This window comes from Rhea pennata, chromosome 1 (genome assembly GCF_028389875.1).
Source record: "Rhea pennata isolate bPtePen1 chromosome 1, bPtePen1.pri, whole genome shotgun sequence".
Classification (NCBI taxonomy): domain Eukaryota; kingdom Metazoa; phylum Chordata; class Aves; order Rheiformes; family Rheidae; genus Rhea; species Rhea pennata.
In genome coordinates, this window is record NC_084663.1 from 145,641,697 (window position 1) to 145,660,189 (window position 18,493).

The 18,493-nt window shown below is 42.0% G+C and overlaps 2 protein-coding genes across 3 annotated transcripts in view; one reads left to right on the forward strand and one right to left on the reverse strand.

Annotated features, from left to right (window-relative positions):
• Window positions 1-9,081, reverse strand: part of GABRA5 (gamma-aminobutyric acid type A receptor subunit alpha5) — a 53,363-nt gene extending 44,282 nt beyond the window's left edge. For both annotated transcript variants that reach the window (XM_062575004.1, XM_062575013.1), the window contains exons 1-2: window positions 8,996-9,081; window positions 901-1,022 (exon numbers count right to left, since the gene is read on the reverse strand). In XM_062575004.1, the coding sequence (XP_062430988.1) occupies window positions 901-1,022; window positions 8,996-9,081 (208 nt within the window). The remainder of the gene's footprint in view (window positions 1-900; window positions 1,023-8,995) is intronic.
• GABRB3 (gamma-aminobutyric acid type A receptor subunit beta3) overlaps window positions 1-18,493 on the forward strand; it is a 190,223-nt gene that overhangs the window by 36,959 nt on the left and 134,771 nt on the right. The window lies entirely within an intron of this gene.

Below are 18,493 nucleotides of genomic sequence, written 5' to 3' on the forward strand. Positions count from 1 at the left end.
CTGACTTGGGTGATTTGCTCAATTGCAGACATCTATATTATAGATGTCTAAAGCTAGGTGAAATTAATTCTGCCCTCAAGGCTCTGAGTCTTTCTGGCATCTTTTCAAATCCAGGACTAATTTAATTTAAGGGCAGAATTTTCAGAAGTTCATTACATAAGATAGGAGCATCAAGCCCTATTTTCAAGCATCTCTGAGTAAAGTGAGAGGAGAAGGAGAGAAAGCAATGAAAGCAATGTGTTGGTCTCACAAGATGAAGAGGTGGGGGTAGCCAGATTAAAAAAGGGCCAGGAAGAACATAACAGATGGTTTACACATGGGTAGAAGATGAGAGAAATCTGGGGGAAAGAGAACTGAAGAAGGGCTCAACAAGGTTGGAATGGCAAGTAACTATTCACATGTTACGCTTTTAAAATAGCTGCTATAGAGGTTATCTAAATGACGTATCAATACAGAGTCACTGCAGCTATCTAAAAATGGATGGTTTGGGGTTCTTTTTTTAACAGAGATTTTTTTGTCATTGGCACAATTTTATACATGCTGACCAGTAGGGAACCTCAAAGCAACTTGCAAGCACCTTGTCTGGCTGACCTTAACGGAGAAGAGTACCAAAATAAATGAAAAAAAATGCAAACTGTATTCAGTTACAGAAAATGTGTATCCTGCATGTCTAGTCCAACCTCATATGACTTCAGTGAGTGAAAGAAAAAACTTCAGTGACCTTTGTACCTGTTTGCAAGGAGACACTATTTTCTCATCTACATTTAGCTAATTAAACAACTCTTTCTCCTTAAGACCTGTCCCAAGGGCATGTACCCATACAGGAGGGCATCAGGGGAGTCACTATGCAGGAAGAATTGTCTAAACGATCCACCAGCCACAACAAAAGTGTTCTTCTACCTCCCAGTCCTGGGCGTAGTCGGTTGTCGTAACCATCCAGCAGGCCGTCCAAGATCCTGGTGAATATAGTAATGTTATCATTGGTGTCCTCTTTCCCCGAAGCTGTGGGCATTTGCGAGAAGCTATTTTATGCAAATAAAAAGAAACATGTCAAAAGCTGTGCCAATCTTAAGAGGCTTCCTCTGGGCAGCGTAACTTGCGGGAAACTTCACAAAGGGAGCCTCCGAGCCCCCTGCTCTTTCCTCTGCCTTTTCAGCAGCTGGGGCTGTAGGCGACGTGACCCCTGGGATCCCACTTCCCCGGCACTGGCTCTGGCATGTGTCTATCCCCCTCAGGGAGCAAATTCAGCCCACAAAGCTAGCAAAAGCTGTTATTTTTTTTCTCAGGTTAGCTCTCCAGTCTTTATAAACCGCATCAGCTCACAGAGAGGTCATGCAAGCAGCATGCCAAACAGATTCTAATTTCCACAGTTTATGTAATTCATTCCTAGAACAACATATGAGCTCTGATTTCACCTGAGGACAAAGAACTCCCATTGGATTCAAATATTCCACCCTGGATTATGGGGGTACCTGAAAAGAATATTGCAGTACCAAGAATACAGTTCTTCATTCCTCTTTTGTCTTCTCCATAAATTACTCCTTCCTTACAGTATGCAAATAACAACCTGTAGTGGGCCTCATTCCATATCTTTCAGGCCAGATCTGTTTTTACTCTTTGCTCAGTATGAACTCCTTATGAACTCATCTTTTATTTCAGTGACAAGTACATACGTATTTCAGATACAGTCCTTTAAGCAAGCAAAACATCCCTCGTTTGTTTGTTTTAAAAACCTTGTCTGTTCAGGTGTCAATGGATCAGACCAGCCTATGAGGTTGGCTTACATAGAAAGTACCCACAATGATACTCTAGCTCACAGCACAACTATAACATGCATTTTTAAATCTATTTGATTTTAAGATGCTCAAGAGAACCTCCTGCACACTAATGCCTTTGCTTACCCAAATAACAGATAACAGACACAAAAGCTTATCCATAAATGTGCTTCATCTGCAGCTAGCACGGACTATCTCTTGAGACAGCAAGTGTTTTTTCAAGTTCCAGCCTCTGCTGAAATTGCTAACAAATGTTGCAGCTGTGACAGAGCACATGTCACCCCGCTAAGAACCATATTCCACTTCACGCACCCTGCCTACAGACAGCAACCACTTACACTCAAATGACCCGAACTGGATGTGGACCAGTGACCTAGAGATAAAAAAAGATCCATATTTATTTATTACCAATCCCCAGGGAAATAAATCAGTAAACAAATACAGAATCTCAAAGCATTCCACAGAACAGGTTGTCTTGCAAGATGTTTTTAAAATACATATTATACTTAACAGAACAGGATTTATAAAAAGAAAGATGAGGGACCTTAATTAGGTTTTACTTGCACAAGGTTTACACTGAATATGACTTCCCTGACATCTGTGTAATCAGCTTGGGCACAGTCTCGAAATTTTAGGGACATAAGACCTGGCTCACTAAGAGCTGCTAGTGGCCACGTACTACCTCAGAGCCAGAGCCAGATGTAGGGACCCCCAGCCCTGCCTCAGTTCCCTTTACAGCTTATGTTCTTCTGCTAGGGGAAAAAAAAAAAAAGGATTTCAGAGTCTCTCAGGGAAGGGGAGCAGCTCAGGGCTGGGGGCGCAGTGTCCCAGGAACGCTGAAGCACATGCAAGAGCAAGGCAGAGAGGAGACGTGGTAGCAGGAGCAACGCCCGCACTGCTGCGACGTCCCAGCAAGTTCAAAATCGGGAGAGCCCAAGTCCACCAAAAAGCTCCCTTTCACTGCAGGCAGCGGCATGCCTGAGAATCTCGCCCGTTTTTCAGGCCATCCCATCTCTCCATGGTCTAAAGACTGAATTAGTTTTCACTGCTGAAACCACAACTTCTAGTGGATACATTATGGATACATTTGACTAAAATGATATATAATTAATCCAGTACATCTAATCTAATTAAAGAGCACTAGACATCCTTGCACACCAGACCATTCAAGAAAACAGACTACATCCTTTTTTGTCAAACATAATCAAATGGATTCACTGTGCGAAGGTTTTAGTTGCAAGTAGCAGCCTAATGAATATGGAGAAGGGACATAAACTACAGAGGTTCTTACTATTCAGTGACCATAATTAATGCATTGGTAAAATCCTAGAATATCGTTTACATTTTCTATCACTTACTTTTAGCTTGTTTTCATAAGAAAAACAGACACGCATCACACAGTCTGCCTGTTCCACCCTATCAACTTATGGACCCACTTCCATTTTCCAGTGCATCTGACAGAGGCCGAGAGATCAAACTTTATTTCATTCTTACCAGTTTCATGAGGAGCAGTGACTAGACAAGAGGAGAGCGATCCAAATTAGTGCTTCATTAAGTAAAAATGTGAGGTCAGCAGTCATCTATTCCCTCTGGCTTGCCGACCAGGCCAGTCAGCAAGCATGTAGCTCAAAAACTGCCTCAGCAAAAGCAGCCCACCTCCTCGTTGGTAATTAAGAGATACGGAAGAGACTTGCAGGGTGATTAGAAAAGATACTCTGAGATACGGACTGCAGAGATAAAATACAGGGAGACGGCTGCTTGGGACGCAAAACAGAGCTGGGATGATTGCAGAGGGATGGTGCAGGAGAAAGAGGATACAGAGGCTTAGAAACCAAGCCTCACTAGTTTCTCTGCTCTTAGAAAAGCTTGTATTTTTAGCATGTAATTTAGTCTGAATTCAAAGCTAACTGAACTCAGAGGAAAGTTTTCCATTGAACTATGTTTGTGGGGAAGGGACAGAATATACCTCGTTCTCATAATCTCTCCCCCGAATCCAGCATGAGTAACTGATGTCGCTTCATTCTATCTTGACTGCATACACCTTTCATAAAAACAGTGTACACACCTCACATACTGAAATACTTGCATATGCATAAGAAAACCAAATTAATAGATGAAAAAGATGGAGAAATGACTTAGGATGAAGCATCATAGAAAATCTGCACTTCGTCTGTACAACAGCAATCCAAATTAGATTTGGCAGATCACACACAAAAAAGGCATCTGATGCAGAATTACAGAGAAATGTCAGTATTATTCAAGTTGCATTTGTAGATGGATCACTGTTTGCCACTAATGCAAACATCACTTTTTCTTTCACAGAAAAGAAAGCATATAGTTTATATTTTTGAGAAGGCTGATAAAATATTAATTCATATTTTGGAGTAAGTGCTGAAGTTGTCTTTTACGACATAAGAGCGTTAAGAGTGTACTTGCAACATTATATGAATAAAACAGTGATATCCTAAATTAATTGCTGCCATACATATAAAGATTAGGTTTTATTAAAAACTTAGTAGGGATTATTGTCACTCAGCAACCAAAGCTGTTTTTTAAAGCAAACTTTTTCAGTTCTGGAATAAAAATAAACCTAGAAAAAACCTTAGTGGATGCTAAGAAAATTCAAAGATAATTAAATTAAAATCTCATTATAAACATAAACTAAACCAACCAGGAATACTTCTTATCACATTTATTTAATATTGCAATTTTTGTGTGACTGAAAAAAACAGAAGCAAAATGTATTCATAGATATTTCATGATTTTCCCAAAACTTTGAAAACGAAAAGGAAAGTTAGATGCTGGAAAATAACTGGGAAATATTTTGCAATTGAAAGCTGTATTTTTCTCTCTCTAAGAGTCGAGTTTCCAATAACTTGCTTTAAGAAAATCAGAATTACACCAGAATGCTCAGACAAATTAAGAATTTGTGAAAAAGAAAAGGAGAATGCATTTGCACGCTCTTGGGATACTGTCACCTGGCGAAATATCACAGGAAATGGTTATTTTTTTAAGCTAGCTTCTAACCATCCCTTTCCTACAGATGCTTGAGATCTAAAAATTTTGGTATTCTGTAAATTTGTGCAATGAAAATTTAATTCTTTCAAATCAGGTAAGAAGGGTAGGGGAGCAAACTGACTTTGCGAATAATTAAACTTTAATGGCCTTTGCAGATCCTTAAAGAACAATTTCCTTCTTTTATTTTCCAAGAGCAGTATTTTATTACCTTCTGCAAATGAGCAATTTGTGAACAGTGGAACTCAAGTCTGCTCTTCACGGGGCAATTTCTCATAATCCTTATCCCCCTGCACCTTAATGTCCCTTTCAATATCCTGAATTGCTCCTAGAGTTACTAATTGCTCCTAGGACTCTCAGCTCCTCCCAAGCCCCTCAGCTACAGGTTCACTAAGCGGCAAGACGTGCTGCGGCTGACCCTGCGCTAAGCACGTGCCGCATGGCCTGCAGTTACACACCTGCTATTTGGCCAGCCAGGAGCCCAAGCAGAACAGAAGTGCTGCCACTGTAGCTTTCTGTTCAGCCGAGGGATTAATGTCTGTCCTTCTCCTCTAAGCAGTTCTGGCAACTCACTTATTTTCCCAACTGTTGAAATTCACTAACGGCTTCAAAAAGCTACCTCGAAAGATGAGAAGGAAAGGCAAACAGGATAAAAAATAAATAAATGGACAAGCGTGACTGAATGAGCATATGCTAATTCTCACAAAATTAAGTCTAAAAATACGGGAAAGAACTCCCCAGCATCTCTAGTACTTGAAAGGGAATAACTCAGCAGGACTAACTGCTCAGGGTGGCAGAGACTAACTTAAAACAAATTCCATGGTCTACGGGAGAGGTATGTTTAATCTAAATAGCAGGATTATGCTCTTAACGTAGTGATTTTGAGCTAGTAGAAAAGTATCTGACACTATAGATACCCCACAGACTGAATTCTTGCAGTGTGCAGAAAACTCTTGTGTTGTCTTGAGGCAGAATTAATTGGGATCTTTTGTTCCCTGTGTTCATACTATTATAGATATTATTAGCAGATGCTTGAAGGAATCAATTTATACATGCTTCCTGCTAAGCCCTCTGTTTATCTAAATGGTGGTTATACCAACGACATCTGTCCCTGTTGGTTCAGGCTCCAAGACGGACTTCTGAAATTGCACATCTGAAATGCAAGTGTGCGCAGGGACTTTATAACACCGTCACATCCCCAGAAAGCTCCCCGGGACAGCCTGTGCCGTGCTCCCCAGAGAAAGAGGTGCCACCTTTCTCTCGGGCTGCGGAGCCAGAGCACCGGCACAACAGGGCGGCTGTCGGCAGCGGCGATCTGCTGGAAACCACTCCACAACACATGGTGTTTGCCATTTCCCTCCCTCGGAGTCACAAATGCGGGTCTTCGCCCAGCGCCTGAAAGCGCAGGAGGGCCAACAGTGCCACAATGCCACTAGCATCTGGCTGGACGGGACCCCGAGTGATCTGATTTCTATCCTGCGGGGTGCTCAGCTGATATGTTCAGCATCGCAGTGTCACTCTTGCAGGGCATCAGTCTGGAGAGGGCGGAATCTGAATTTTGAATTTCTACTGCCCTCCTGCAAGGAAAGCAGCCAACTTTCATGTGTTTTTGTCAGCCTCAACTCTGCACACCTGAAACCTTAATTGAATTCAAATGCAGGAAGTCAGGCTCTGTCTCATCTGAAAATACTCTTCTCTGTTATATTTGATTTTGAATCATTCTCTAATATTGTTTACTTTCAATACAATTGTGAACTATCTTGAAATACTTCAATGAAATATCTCAACCCAGAACCTTACACAACTCAAGACTTAAGTCAAGCAAACTTGAAAAAACTTTGACTTGAGCTGGACTGCTTATGCAAAACTAGATTTATAAAACTCTTGCACCAGCAATGGTGGGATGTCCACATACTGTTTTCCTTTGCTCTATACCTTTGAATTTCAATTCAGTGATTTTTTTAAATAACTTTTTCCAACTATGCCTACAGTCCTCCTCTGCAGCCTATTATGTGGACAATCCTCGACAGTCATTCCGTATTTATGTTAACCATTAATCTGAGACTTTTGCTGAGATTTCTGAAGTAGCCTAGGAGACTGAGATGCATAATTTCTGTTTATTTTACTGGGTATTGTGCATCAAAATCCCCCAAAGTGGCTTTGACTATGCCAGCAAAAACTGTATTTATGACTTAATATAAATATGGAATGGCTGTGGAATATAATAGATGAAAAACAAACATAGATGAAATTAATAAAGAAGATTCTGGTAGCAACAGCAAATATTACCAGTATATGATTCTGGATTGTAGCAGTTAGTATACCAGCCTACATGTAAATTGTACCACTCTGTCCTGAAGAGTCAGTCCCAAAGCACTTAGCAAATTACACTCAAACTGCTTCTGCCTCTGAAACAGAGACGCTGCGCATCCTCTGTCTTTTGAGCAGGGTCAAAATTCAGCCCTCAGGCAGCATGTGAATAAGTGCCGTGAACTGGAGCTGCTTATCTCTGCAGGCCCTGACTAAAATTACTAGTTCAGAAATGGGAGGTGGAAGGGAAGGTTACGTGATAATCTCATTTTAGTGCACAGAAGCTTTTTTGACTAACTTACAGAAAACAAGCATCCTAGTTTCACGTAACTGTCCTGTTCCAATTATCAGATATGCTACAGGTCACGATTCCTATCTAGGACTTGGATTCATTACTCACTTTCTAGCAGAAACAAGACAGTTAAACCTTCTTTTTAGTAATCTTGCATATCAGTGCTTCTCTTAGAATGAGTAACACCTATAAAAGACAGAATGTCATCTGACAAACCCCACGCCAAGAAGAGTATGCTAAACTCCTGATACTTGCTACCTTTTGTTGGCATGAAAGAAGATCAGAAGGGACTTCAGCTTACAGTCTTCCTAGTTTTATCCACACAGTAATGATCTGGTAAAGCACTATCATTTCAAGACAAGCTAAAAACAAGTCCCGCGTTATCTAAGGCCTCTTCATTTTTATCACAAAGCACCTGATCTGCTTTTATGAAGTCCAATGAGAGTTTTGTCTTAGACCACAGTGAAAGCAGGATCCAGCTTTTCCAAGGTGGCAGCTTGCAGCTGTTTGCCTCCCTTGGAGTGTGCAATGCCACAACTGTTCACACATGGCACTGTGGTTACACATTTCTGTGTGTCTACGTAAGGTGCACCATGGAGATAGGGCTAAGTTTTGCTTACTGTATACACAGTCACCTCTAGAAGTACGGTCTTTCTTCTAATTCTAATCTAGAAAAAATTACTTTGGTTGAACCCATATTTTGGATCTTCCTACAGAAAGAAATTAATGTGTTTACTTGTGAAAAACAGTTTGGGAGAATTCTTTTTTTTTAGTGTAGCAAAATCATAAATAACTGTTCTCTTCCATAAAATAGAATCAACTTGTATTTCCAGGCCCCTTGCTAAACGCTTTCTCTACACTCATTTGCATAGTCTGAGTTTGGTAGGTTCATGAAATCTCTGGGATAAGGTAGAACATGTAGACTGGGATTTTCTGATTGTTTTTTCGAAGAGCTACAGCAGGAATATTTCTTCAGTATAGCTTGCAGAATACTATGACTCAGGAAAGCAACCAAAGAAAAACGCAAGGAAACAATTCGTTGTTAGGTTGCTTCACGGAAATGAAATTTCCAAGCTGTCATTCTGAGTAGTAAAGATTTTCCCTTACTTATTAAGGAGCCTGTAACAGCTAGAAGCATGCGCTGCGTCCTGTTACCATAGGTGTGCTCTACTGCTTACAGCCTGGACTTGCCAGGTAAGAGGGAAAGATGTCAGCACTCCTCATTGCAGCCAGGAAGAGTAATGAGCACCACAGCCCAATGCTTTGCTATACTCAAGACCATAAATACATACTATATATGTATGTATGTATACACACACACATGCAAGATCATCACCATCTTAGGCCTGGCCTCTCTAGCTGTGAGCCTGAATTCCCTGTTCCCGCAAAGACTTCCTGCAAGAGCCACAAGCGAATAAGGACCGACACGAGACAGCTAAATTTGCGTAGGAAAGAAAACTGCTCCCTTTCTCCTGACATCAGGACATTAAGATCAAATGCAAAGTCTGCTTGTTTTGTTCTGCTTTTCCACACCGCATGGAGCCAAAGCCTTTGCTTTCCTCAAAAACCCACAGCAAAAAGTCAAACACAATTGGCAACTTACCCGAACTGACTGGCTAAACTCATGGAAACGCAGAAAAGGAAGAAGTTTTTGATCATGATAAAGCCAGAGAACATTCCATTGTCCATTCCAGATCAGATTAATAGTGTAGGTAGTTGGTTTGGTAAAGGTATTGCTGCACACTTTGTTCTTAAGCTGCAACAATACAGAGAGAAAAAAGATTACACATTCAAAGAGCAGGACGGTCGAGTTCAGCTACCACCGCATCTTTTGCTATCTATGTTTTTCACAAACTTATCTAGGATTATGTAAACATCATCTGTTTATGTAAAATTGTATATCTTCAAGGACATGTTTTACCTTCTGCTGACAGCAAACTGCAAAACAGGAAAAATTCTCTTTTAGCGGCCCAATTTTCCTTTATATTTGTTCATCAGATCACTAACTACAGTACCATTCACTGTTTTCCAAATGCCAATTTGGACGCTCTACCTATGCAACAACTTCCGTACGCCTGCAAACCCAGGGATGTGTGCAGCCTCCGCAGCCCTTCCTTCCATCACAATTTTTCCCCTTTAAATACTCAACTTCCCTTTCCAAAATCCCAGTTAAAATGCCAAGAAACACCTACTGCTTCTTGCAATCCAAGCTGCTGATACACGACTGAGTAAAAAAAAGGGGGGGGGGGGGGAGTAAAAAGTGACCTTCCCCGCAAAGGCACATAAATCTCATGCTAGCATGAAGAATGACAGTAACCGAGCTGCCCCAGCGACTGCTGCTTTTTGGATACCTGCCTCAGCGGCCAGATCACCAGTTTCACTACTGGGCACTAACATTTCCCTCGGTGCCCTATTAAAAAAAAAAAAAAAAAAGGAAAGAAAAAGAAAGGAAAGAAAAGAAAGGAAGCCCGGAGGAGGGAGGGAGCAGCCTGGATCCCCCCCCCCCCCACCCCGGTCCCCTCGCTAACGAGCCCAACAACCTGCCCCTTCTCCCCCTCCACTGGCGGCGGGAGGGAGAAAAGCCCCAACCAAACCCCGCTCTCTGCTCGCACCGCCCCCGCGCTGCCCCGCTCGCTGCGCGCCGCACCGCACCGCACCGCGGACGGGGCGGCACTGCGGGACCGCCGCTCCCGCACGCGGGAAGCTCCGCGGCACCGGCACCTGCTTGGCGCCCGCTTCGCTCCGCTCCGCGGCCGCCCGCGCACCGCGCACCGGGGACGCCGCGCTGGCCAGCACCTGCGCGCCCGCTCCGCCGCCGCCCGCGGGGCACCGCGCCGACCTCCCCCGCCCGCAAAGTTTGCCGCGGCCATGTGCGCGGCGCTGCGCGGGGGCTGCGGGCAGGGCTCCGGCCGCCGGCCCCGCTCCTGCCGGCCGGAGCCCGACGCTTACCAGCCGCCCGCGACGCTGCGCGGTGCGATGCGGAAGGCGAAACGTGCCCGAAAGTTGCCGTTCTCCGCGGCGCGGCGCGGTGCGGTGCGGCGCGGAGCGGGAGCGGGCGCGGCGGCGCTGCCTCTCCCGCCGCTCGCAGGCGCGGCCCCGCCGCAGCGCTGCGCCGCGCCCGCGCCCGCGCCCTGCCGCGCCGCCCCCGCGCCGCCCCGCGGAGCCCCCGGCCGCGGCGGTGCGCGGCTCGGCGCTGCGGTGCGGAGCGGAGCGGAGCGGCCGCCGCAGCGGGGCCCGGCCGGGCTCCCCGCCCCGTCCAAGAGCCGCCAAGTTTTGCCGGGTTCTGCCCTGCTCCGGCCCCCGCAGCCGCCTCCGCGGGAGCGGCCCCTGCCCGCGGCGCAGGTGCGCTCCCCGGGGGTGGCTGCCCCGGCGGCCGGGCGAGGAGCTCCCTGGCACGGGCTCCGCTCCGTGCGCGCGCGCGCGCGCACATAAATAAATAAATAAATATACACAGATATATATATACACGCTCCCATTCCGTAGCCAGTGGCTCCGCTGTACACCACTGCAACTCTTAAACGCTGAGGTGACGCTTGGCCCCCGCGATGCCAACTCTTCTCACTTGTTCATTATTACAGCTCCGCAAATTGCGAATTTCAGGAGACCTGCGATAACTTCGAGGTTTCACCGTGAACGTGTGCGCAGCGTTATTGCATCCAAGGGGCACATCGCTTTAATGCCTCCGTATGGGGAGGGCGTTGTGTTTACTGTGTGTTCCAGTCGCATGTTTTCTATACTGCATGCAGATGCAAAACGCCCGATGCGTTCTGAACAATCCCAAAGAACTGAAATGAGTGTGGCATAGGCGTCGTTCTGGTGGATTCCTTCAGATGCACGCAGTATTTTGTAACATGCATCCACTACATATGATAAATATGATTTAAATATATACTACTGTGAACATCCTTTAAAATAATGCTTCAAACTCAGATATTAAATTAGTAGATCTAATGAGATAATGTCTGGCTTTCAAGCAACATTATGGATCAATAAAACATTTGTCTTTTTCTTATACCCATAAAAAAGATCTAAGAAATTTATCCCTCCACTGAAGTCAATATTGATTCGGTAGCTCATTGCCACAGAGGGTGTTGCTATATACGCACCTAGTTCATGATCTCCACAGTTTGAATTGAAAATGGGTCCTTATGAATTTAAGTGTTCATTTCTTAGTTATCTGTTGTGCTTAGTATTTTCAGGTTTTCAAGCAATGATTTATGATTTTAAATGCAGAGCCAATGACATACAGTGTTCCTCATTGTACCTTAGTGACTTCAATAAATATGAAGTTGTGAATGAAGGTTGCTATCGGAACAGCTCTCTATGTGTTTAAAAATATCTGGGCAAGGCAGTATGAAATGACAGAAGTTTCTCATGGTAATGCCCTTACCTAGGAGTTTTTAAAACAGATTTTTAACTATGCTTTGATTTTTTTAATATGAACTTTTTATATCTCTATATTGATGATGATGTAAAAATATATCATCTTTAAATAATTTTGCAACAGAAAATCCTAAAAATATTGGCCTAGAATCTTTATTTGAACTAGTGAGAGTTGCATGTTGTTTAGCTGCTTGCTGCAATTATCATGTAGCAGAACCTAACATTAATTTCTTTAACTTGTCAGATCTTTTCCTCAAAGCCATATGCTGCAGGTTCATTGAACAAAATCAAAGAGCAAAATTATTTTAAGTCTCTAGGAAGTGAAAAGGGAAAAAAAATGTTAGACTACATGTTGGCTTTAGCTTAAAGAAAGATGAAAAAGTTCCATCCTCAGAAAAACAGAGCCTTTGATAAATATTAGGTTAATTTAGAAAGTTGTGCTTGCTATGGAGAATATCCATTTACAAGCATGCATGACTAAGTCCCACCTCTTCGGTCAGCATTTTTACTGTTACTTAAGTGGGCAATCTAGGTGAATATATGTAGTTTGCTATTCCACCGTTAGAGGGTATCCCAGCTCCATACAACCCTCGTGGCAGTCAGCGCTTAAGAGCTGTGAAAAAAAAAGCCATATATGCTTGTTGAAGTATATACAAAAATGGAGGTAGGCATTAGGCTGATGGTGGCGCAAGTACACTGCAGCATTCGCTGTCTCTTTTGCAGAGGCCAGGACCACATGTAGGTAATTGTAACGGTGTCAACCAAAACTCAATAGCTAATTTGTCAAAGAAAGTACCAAGTCAATTCGTTGGAAATCAACTGTTTATTGTGCAGTACTTTAAATATAATGAAGGGGAAATAAAGTGGTTGGGAGGAAAACACATCTTAGACATAGCTGGTCAAGAGTTATGTCAGCAAGGAATTGGATCTGATGGCTCTGAACAGCAGTGTTGTTTTTTCTGTAGCCTTCTCTGTATGGTAGCAGTATAATATAGAACTGGTTCTCTTTGCCAGCTAATTATACCTAATGACACAATATATTTGAAACATGCTGTTTATAATGCAAGGAATTAACTCCTGGGCAAAGGTCCTTTCTTGAGAGCTTGTCAGACATTAATTGTGAAGGTCTACATATTGGGTCCCTGCATGATGGTAGCTTTGAGCTGTTAAGGTAGAATTATTACAAACAATAGAGAAATATTTCCTTTGAAGGCAACAGCATTGTACATGTTTTTCAGACATTACCTTGTGATTCACACTTACTCTATTTGTATTCTTACCCTTCTTTTATTCAGTTTTAAAGAATGTGTTGAATTTAGTATGTGAAAAAACTGCTTTTTATTCTGGTCAAGGAAATGGTTTTTTTATCTGTGTCAGTATTTAGCAAAAGCCAACATAGCCTGGCAGTAGCCATTTCATACGTGATTTTCGTTAATATTTGGGAGAAGTCTTGCACTGTCCCTCTCTGAGGTTCCTCATCCCTCTGTCATTTCGTAACATTCATTATTTGCAGAGATGAATGCATATGAACTAGAACTTCCTCTACATAGCATAAACCCAGAAATATGGCAGAATATGCCATGATTTTTACTATGGTATAAGGGAGTGCTTAAGCTCTTGGGACCATTCCTTCTTCTCTCAAGAGAGCTACCAAAAGCTTGTAAATTGAGCAGAGGTCTGATGTGCGGCGAGTATTGACAGGCTCTTTGGAGGCATTCTCTACTGCCAGAACGCTTCACTTCTGACATTTAGGTGGAGAGGATTGCCTATTTTCTTGAAGCGTTCTGTCTTTGACCTCTTTGCTTATACTTCACAAGAGGCAGCACTTGGGACAGTGATTATGGCAATATGAATGCTTTTCTAGAAGAGACCAGTCTGAAATCCTCAGTCATTATGTGAATCCCTAACCATCAGCTAATACTGACTTTGGGCCACTCAGCACGGAGATTGGATCTCAGTGAATGATAAATGTTGTTTCCACTTCCTTCTTTCTTAGTGTTTGCAGAGATCAAAGCCAAGAGTCTTCTACTCAGCCCTGGTGAGGCCACACCTGAAGTCCTGGGTCCAGGGCTGGGTTTCCTACCAGAAGAGAGACATGGAACTACTGGAGCGAGTCCAGCAAGGCCACAAAGATGGTTAAGGGACTGGAGCATCTGTCACATGAAGAAAGACTGAGAGAGCTGCGACAGTTCAGCTTGGAGAAGAGAAAGCTCAGAAGGATCTCATCTATGTATATAAATATCTGAAGGGAGAGTGTCAGGAGGACAGGCCAAACTCTTCTGAGTAGCGCCCAGTGGCAGGACAAGAGGCAATGGGCACAAATAGAAACACAGGAAATTTCATTTAAACATAAGAAAAAACTTCTTTACTGTGAGAGTGGTTGAACATTGGTACAAGCTGCCCAGAGAGGTTGTGAAGTCTCCATTCTTGGAGATATTGAAAACCCAACTGTTCATGGCCCTGAGCAACTTGCTTGAGATGACCTGCTCTGAGCAGGGGATTGGGACCAGACAACCTCTAGAGCTGCCTATGAACCTTAGCTATGCTATAATTCTGTGAGCTATCAATACAGTGTCAATCTGTCAAATACTCTACTACCTTTTCCAAACATTTTCACAACTTTATCTAGTACTGAAATGATACAAATAACTTTGCTGATGTGATAGGTAGCAGAGTGTGATGGAATTTGAAGCATTGGGTGCTTCAAATTTAGGGATGTATCCCTAAATGATGAGAAAGGGTATTTTTCTCATGCATGCCGTCTCTACAGTGCTGTGGACTGCCGTAAAACATCACCAGTGACACCTAGTTTGGTTGTCTGGCAGGCCGTGCTGCAGACAGAATTGCACTTTAAGACCTCACATTTTGTTTGTTTGGTTTACGCTTACCATCCCAGTGGCAATACAGCGTTACTTAATGGAGCGCTGTGAAATGCAGCGGGGTGCAGCGTGATATTGGGAAGGGTTGCTTGGTGATAGACTTTGTCCCCTCCAGTGTGACACAGAATTCCTCAGTGGTACCACTGGGAGAAGGAGGCATGTTACAACTTTCTTAGCCCCAGCAGAATTCTAACTGGTTGTGAAAAGTGCCATGTTTAGAAAATGACATTGATGCTTCTCTGTGCTATTTGTTTTGATCCCCAGATCTTCAGGTTTGAAGATCTAAAAACGTCATCTAAAGCTAATCCCTAACAGGCTGCTTCCTGCACACACTCCATTTAGAAAAGAACGAAGGGCTACGTTGTCTGTCTGGTTCTCCTACCTGTTACGGGCAATCTACAGTTCAGTCCATTTCCACCTCCTGGGCTAGCTGCTGACTGAACTTTGAGGGTATGCTGAACACTGCTGTCATGGATTTAGAAGTTGCTGTAAACTTCACAGTGTTTCTGGAAATGACTCTGGGCACTTTACCTTACAGAGGTCCATACTCTGAGAAGAGACCCTTGGGTTTTGGCAGTTTTCATCTTTTTCCTTTGAACTTCCTTGTCATTTGCCTCCTCAAAATCCCCTTCTCCCTTATAAATCCCATTTTCCCTACAGATCAATCTACTTGGTCCAGATTTACACAGTTTAAATTCCACCTGTGTCACTGATACTAGGCTTAATTGCTGAAAGTCTAGAACTAGTCAGTAAGGGACAGGAGATCCAGGGCCATAGGTAAGGTTGAAACCTGGGATTGGCCTTTCTGTGCCTTTTCAGGGAAATATTGCACACAGACAGGATTTTATAGCTCACTCATAGCAGCCCAGGTTGTTGATGAGATAGCCTTTTCCCCTCTGACTTGAAAGAGAAAGAATTTCCTTCACACCCAATGATAACAATGCAAAGTCAGAGTGTGAGGGCAAACACAGATATTTTTCCCACCAAAGAAATACAGTATTTTTCACATTCTTGACAGGGTCAGATAAGGAACCTCTTCCCTGTTCCTGCAGAGTCTACTGAAGTATGCCCTATAGATGCACAGCATGAAGGTCAAAGGGATTTGCAACCATGTGTCATGTAGTGAACTTGTAGTTCAGTGTCTCAGGTTCTGGTGGCAGAAGGGACAGCCTAGCAATAGTCCCTTCTGCATCGCACAGCACATAAATTTCCATCTAGTGATTTTCAAATGCCCAGGAGTGGTATAAAGTGTGACTTTCCTGTTTGCTTTCTGCTTGCTTTGTGAGAATTCAGGCTGTTCTTTCTGGGTATCCGTGAACTTTGCAGCAAGTCACCTCCTCTGTGCATGTTATATCTTTATAAACAAGCGCCTGCTGTTATCTAACCTTGAATCTGCCCTGTGTTGATGTAGCGTTTTTAGCAGAGATCAGATTGTGGACTAGTTAGACTGGCATTGCAAGTAGAAGGAGATTTGAAATAAGGATGCCACAGAATCAAAATTTATAACCTGAGCATCTCTTAGATTTGAAGTCCAGGTCTGGGCCAAATTAACAAATTGATTTTGTGTACCTATATGGAAATATTGGACACAGATGTACAGATGTACATTTTTGCCCATCTTGAAGCTTGACTGATTACAGGTTCCCTGCTTTGAAAGCATGGATATTGTACTAATAGCATGAGAATGACAGTGCAGATAGATGTACTTAAGCTTCTTAACAGGCCTAGTGAGAAGCAGGTGTATTCAAAAGCCAGAATTAAAGGTATATGGAGCTAACAGAGGTGCATTATGTTTTCTATCAATCTGAGCGCCCACTCAGCAGTGACAGTTGCTGTATCCTGAAAGCAATTGCCTGTAGATCTTCTGGCTCCCTGGAATTTAACTTCTAAACATGAAATATATAAGCCATACCTTTGTATGGAAAGCCATAATAATGTAGAGGATAAATAACTGTCCTTCTAAACATATAAAATTGTCACTAATGTGTTCAGGTAAATGATTCTATGTTAAACACTAATGATATGTGCTCACATACAAAATGTTACAATTTTCTGTGTAAAATCAGTTTTTCTTAAAGCACACAATTGAGCATCAACTTAGAAAAGCTCTGAACTGAAACTTTATGATCCTACCATCAAAATTACTTTAATTTCTTCAAAATGGCTGAATTTGCTGGCTAGCATTTCAGCTAACTAGAGTAATGGTTATATCTATACTTGAAAAATAAAAAATAACATTGTTTATGATCTTTAAGGCCTCAGTCCTCCTCTGTTCATTTTAGATCATTTTTTTCTATAAGTTACATGGTAGTATGGTACATGTAAACAGAATTTACTCTATATAGTATACTTATTGCGAGGACAAAATATATCTTTAACTATACGGTGGAGCAAAAAAACAAATTCCTCTATCTTCTGAAGCATCTAAGTAAGAAAGCACTTTATGGAGAATAACCAAAATGATGCATTTGTATATATATGATTCATAAAGAGGATTAATCAGGCTTAAACTAGAGCGTACAAGTTCTACATCAATAGTCGAGGATTTATGCATATGCTACTGTACATGTAATTTCTTCATAACAGGAAGGGAAGAACAAATCTGAGAAGGAGCAATGTAGAAATTCATTGAACTGAGAAGGACTGATGTTAATAAATTGTTCAATAAGTGTATGTTCAAATGTTCATAGCAGATGAAGCTGACTGTACTCATAGGATAGGCAAATGGTAACCTAATGTATATTAGTGATGTTAAAGAAGAGCATATTTGAAGTTTGCAAGTCGATTAAATACAGATAAGAGGTACTAAAATCTATTTGACAGTACATCTCTGAATTTTGTTAAACATACATATGTATGTACATCCTTCTCTTCTATTTAGGTTATAAGGTATAAATATTTATGTCTATCAATACATGTATGTGCATAGCAGGTACATCTGTCAACTGAGTTTTGGCAATGTAGATGGTAAGGTAAGATTAGATTAGCATGTTTTAAGCAGTTTTGATGAACTCTGAGGTCTATTTTGGCTGCCATAGTTTCTATATTTACTGGATTTCTCTATGTTGTTTATGTGTCTTGGCATATTGACAGAATTCATTATTTCTGTTTCTTATCAACACAGGTAGCTATCAAAGATATCCAGAAATACTAGTTTCTACATTTGTAAAATTCTGCAAATGCTTTCAAGTCACCCTCTAATGATTCACTGTAGTAATTAACTGCTGCAACAAAAAATACATTAATGCATACCATTTTGAAAGCTGTAGACGCAACTTACTTACATTTATTTTAGGATTTGCAAAATATGGCTTTTCAGGCTGAATTCATTGGCAAGTGTTAGCTGGGAATAAATGTTCTCTGCAGTTCCAAATCCCGTTAAGGCTGACTTCTGCTATATAGATTCAAATGCTGTAATTAATAAAATTTCAGGAAAAAATGAGTTTTTAAACTATTCCATCTAGAATTAACATTTGCAGAAATTGGAAAGAACTGCTTAAGAGGAAAAAAAAAAGAAAGAAAACAAAACAGAAAGAAATAGCCTGAAAATGGTGGGGGTTAATGGTGACCTATACATAATACTACAAGGTGACAAATGTTAAGGACTGAACTATAGCAAAGATTGTAATATACCACATCAGTGCAGGAGATGCCAGTCCTATAGCTTTGTATGAAAACGTTTTGTCCATTCCAGAACAGTGGAATATGTAAATATACAACTAATAATGTATGTATGTTATGCATATCACAGTCAACAAGCCAGATCTGCTTGTAGTATAAATTGGTGTAAGTGAAGGGCAGTGGAACTAAGCCCATACATCAACTGAGATTACACCTCA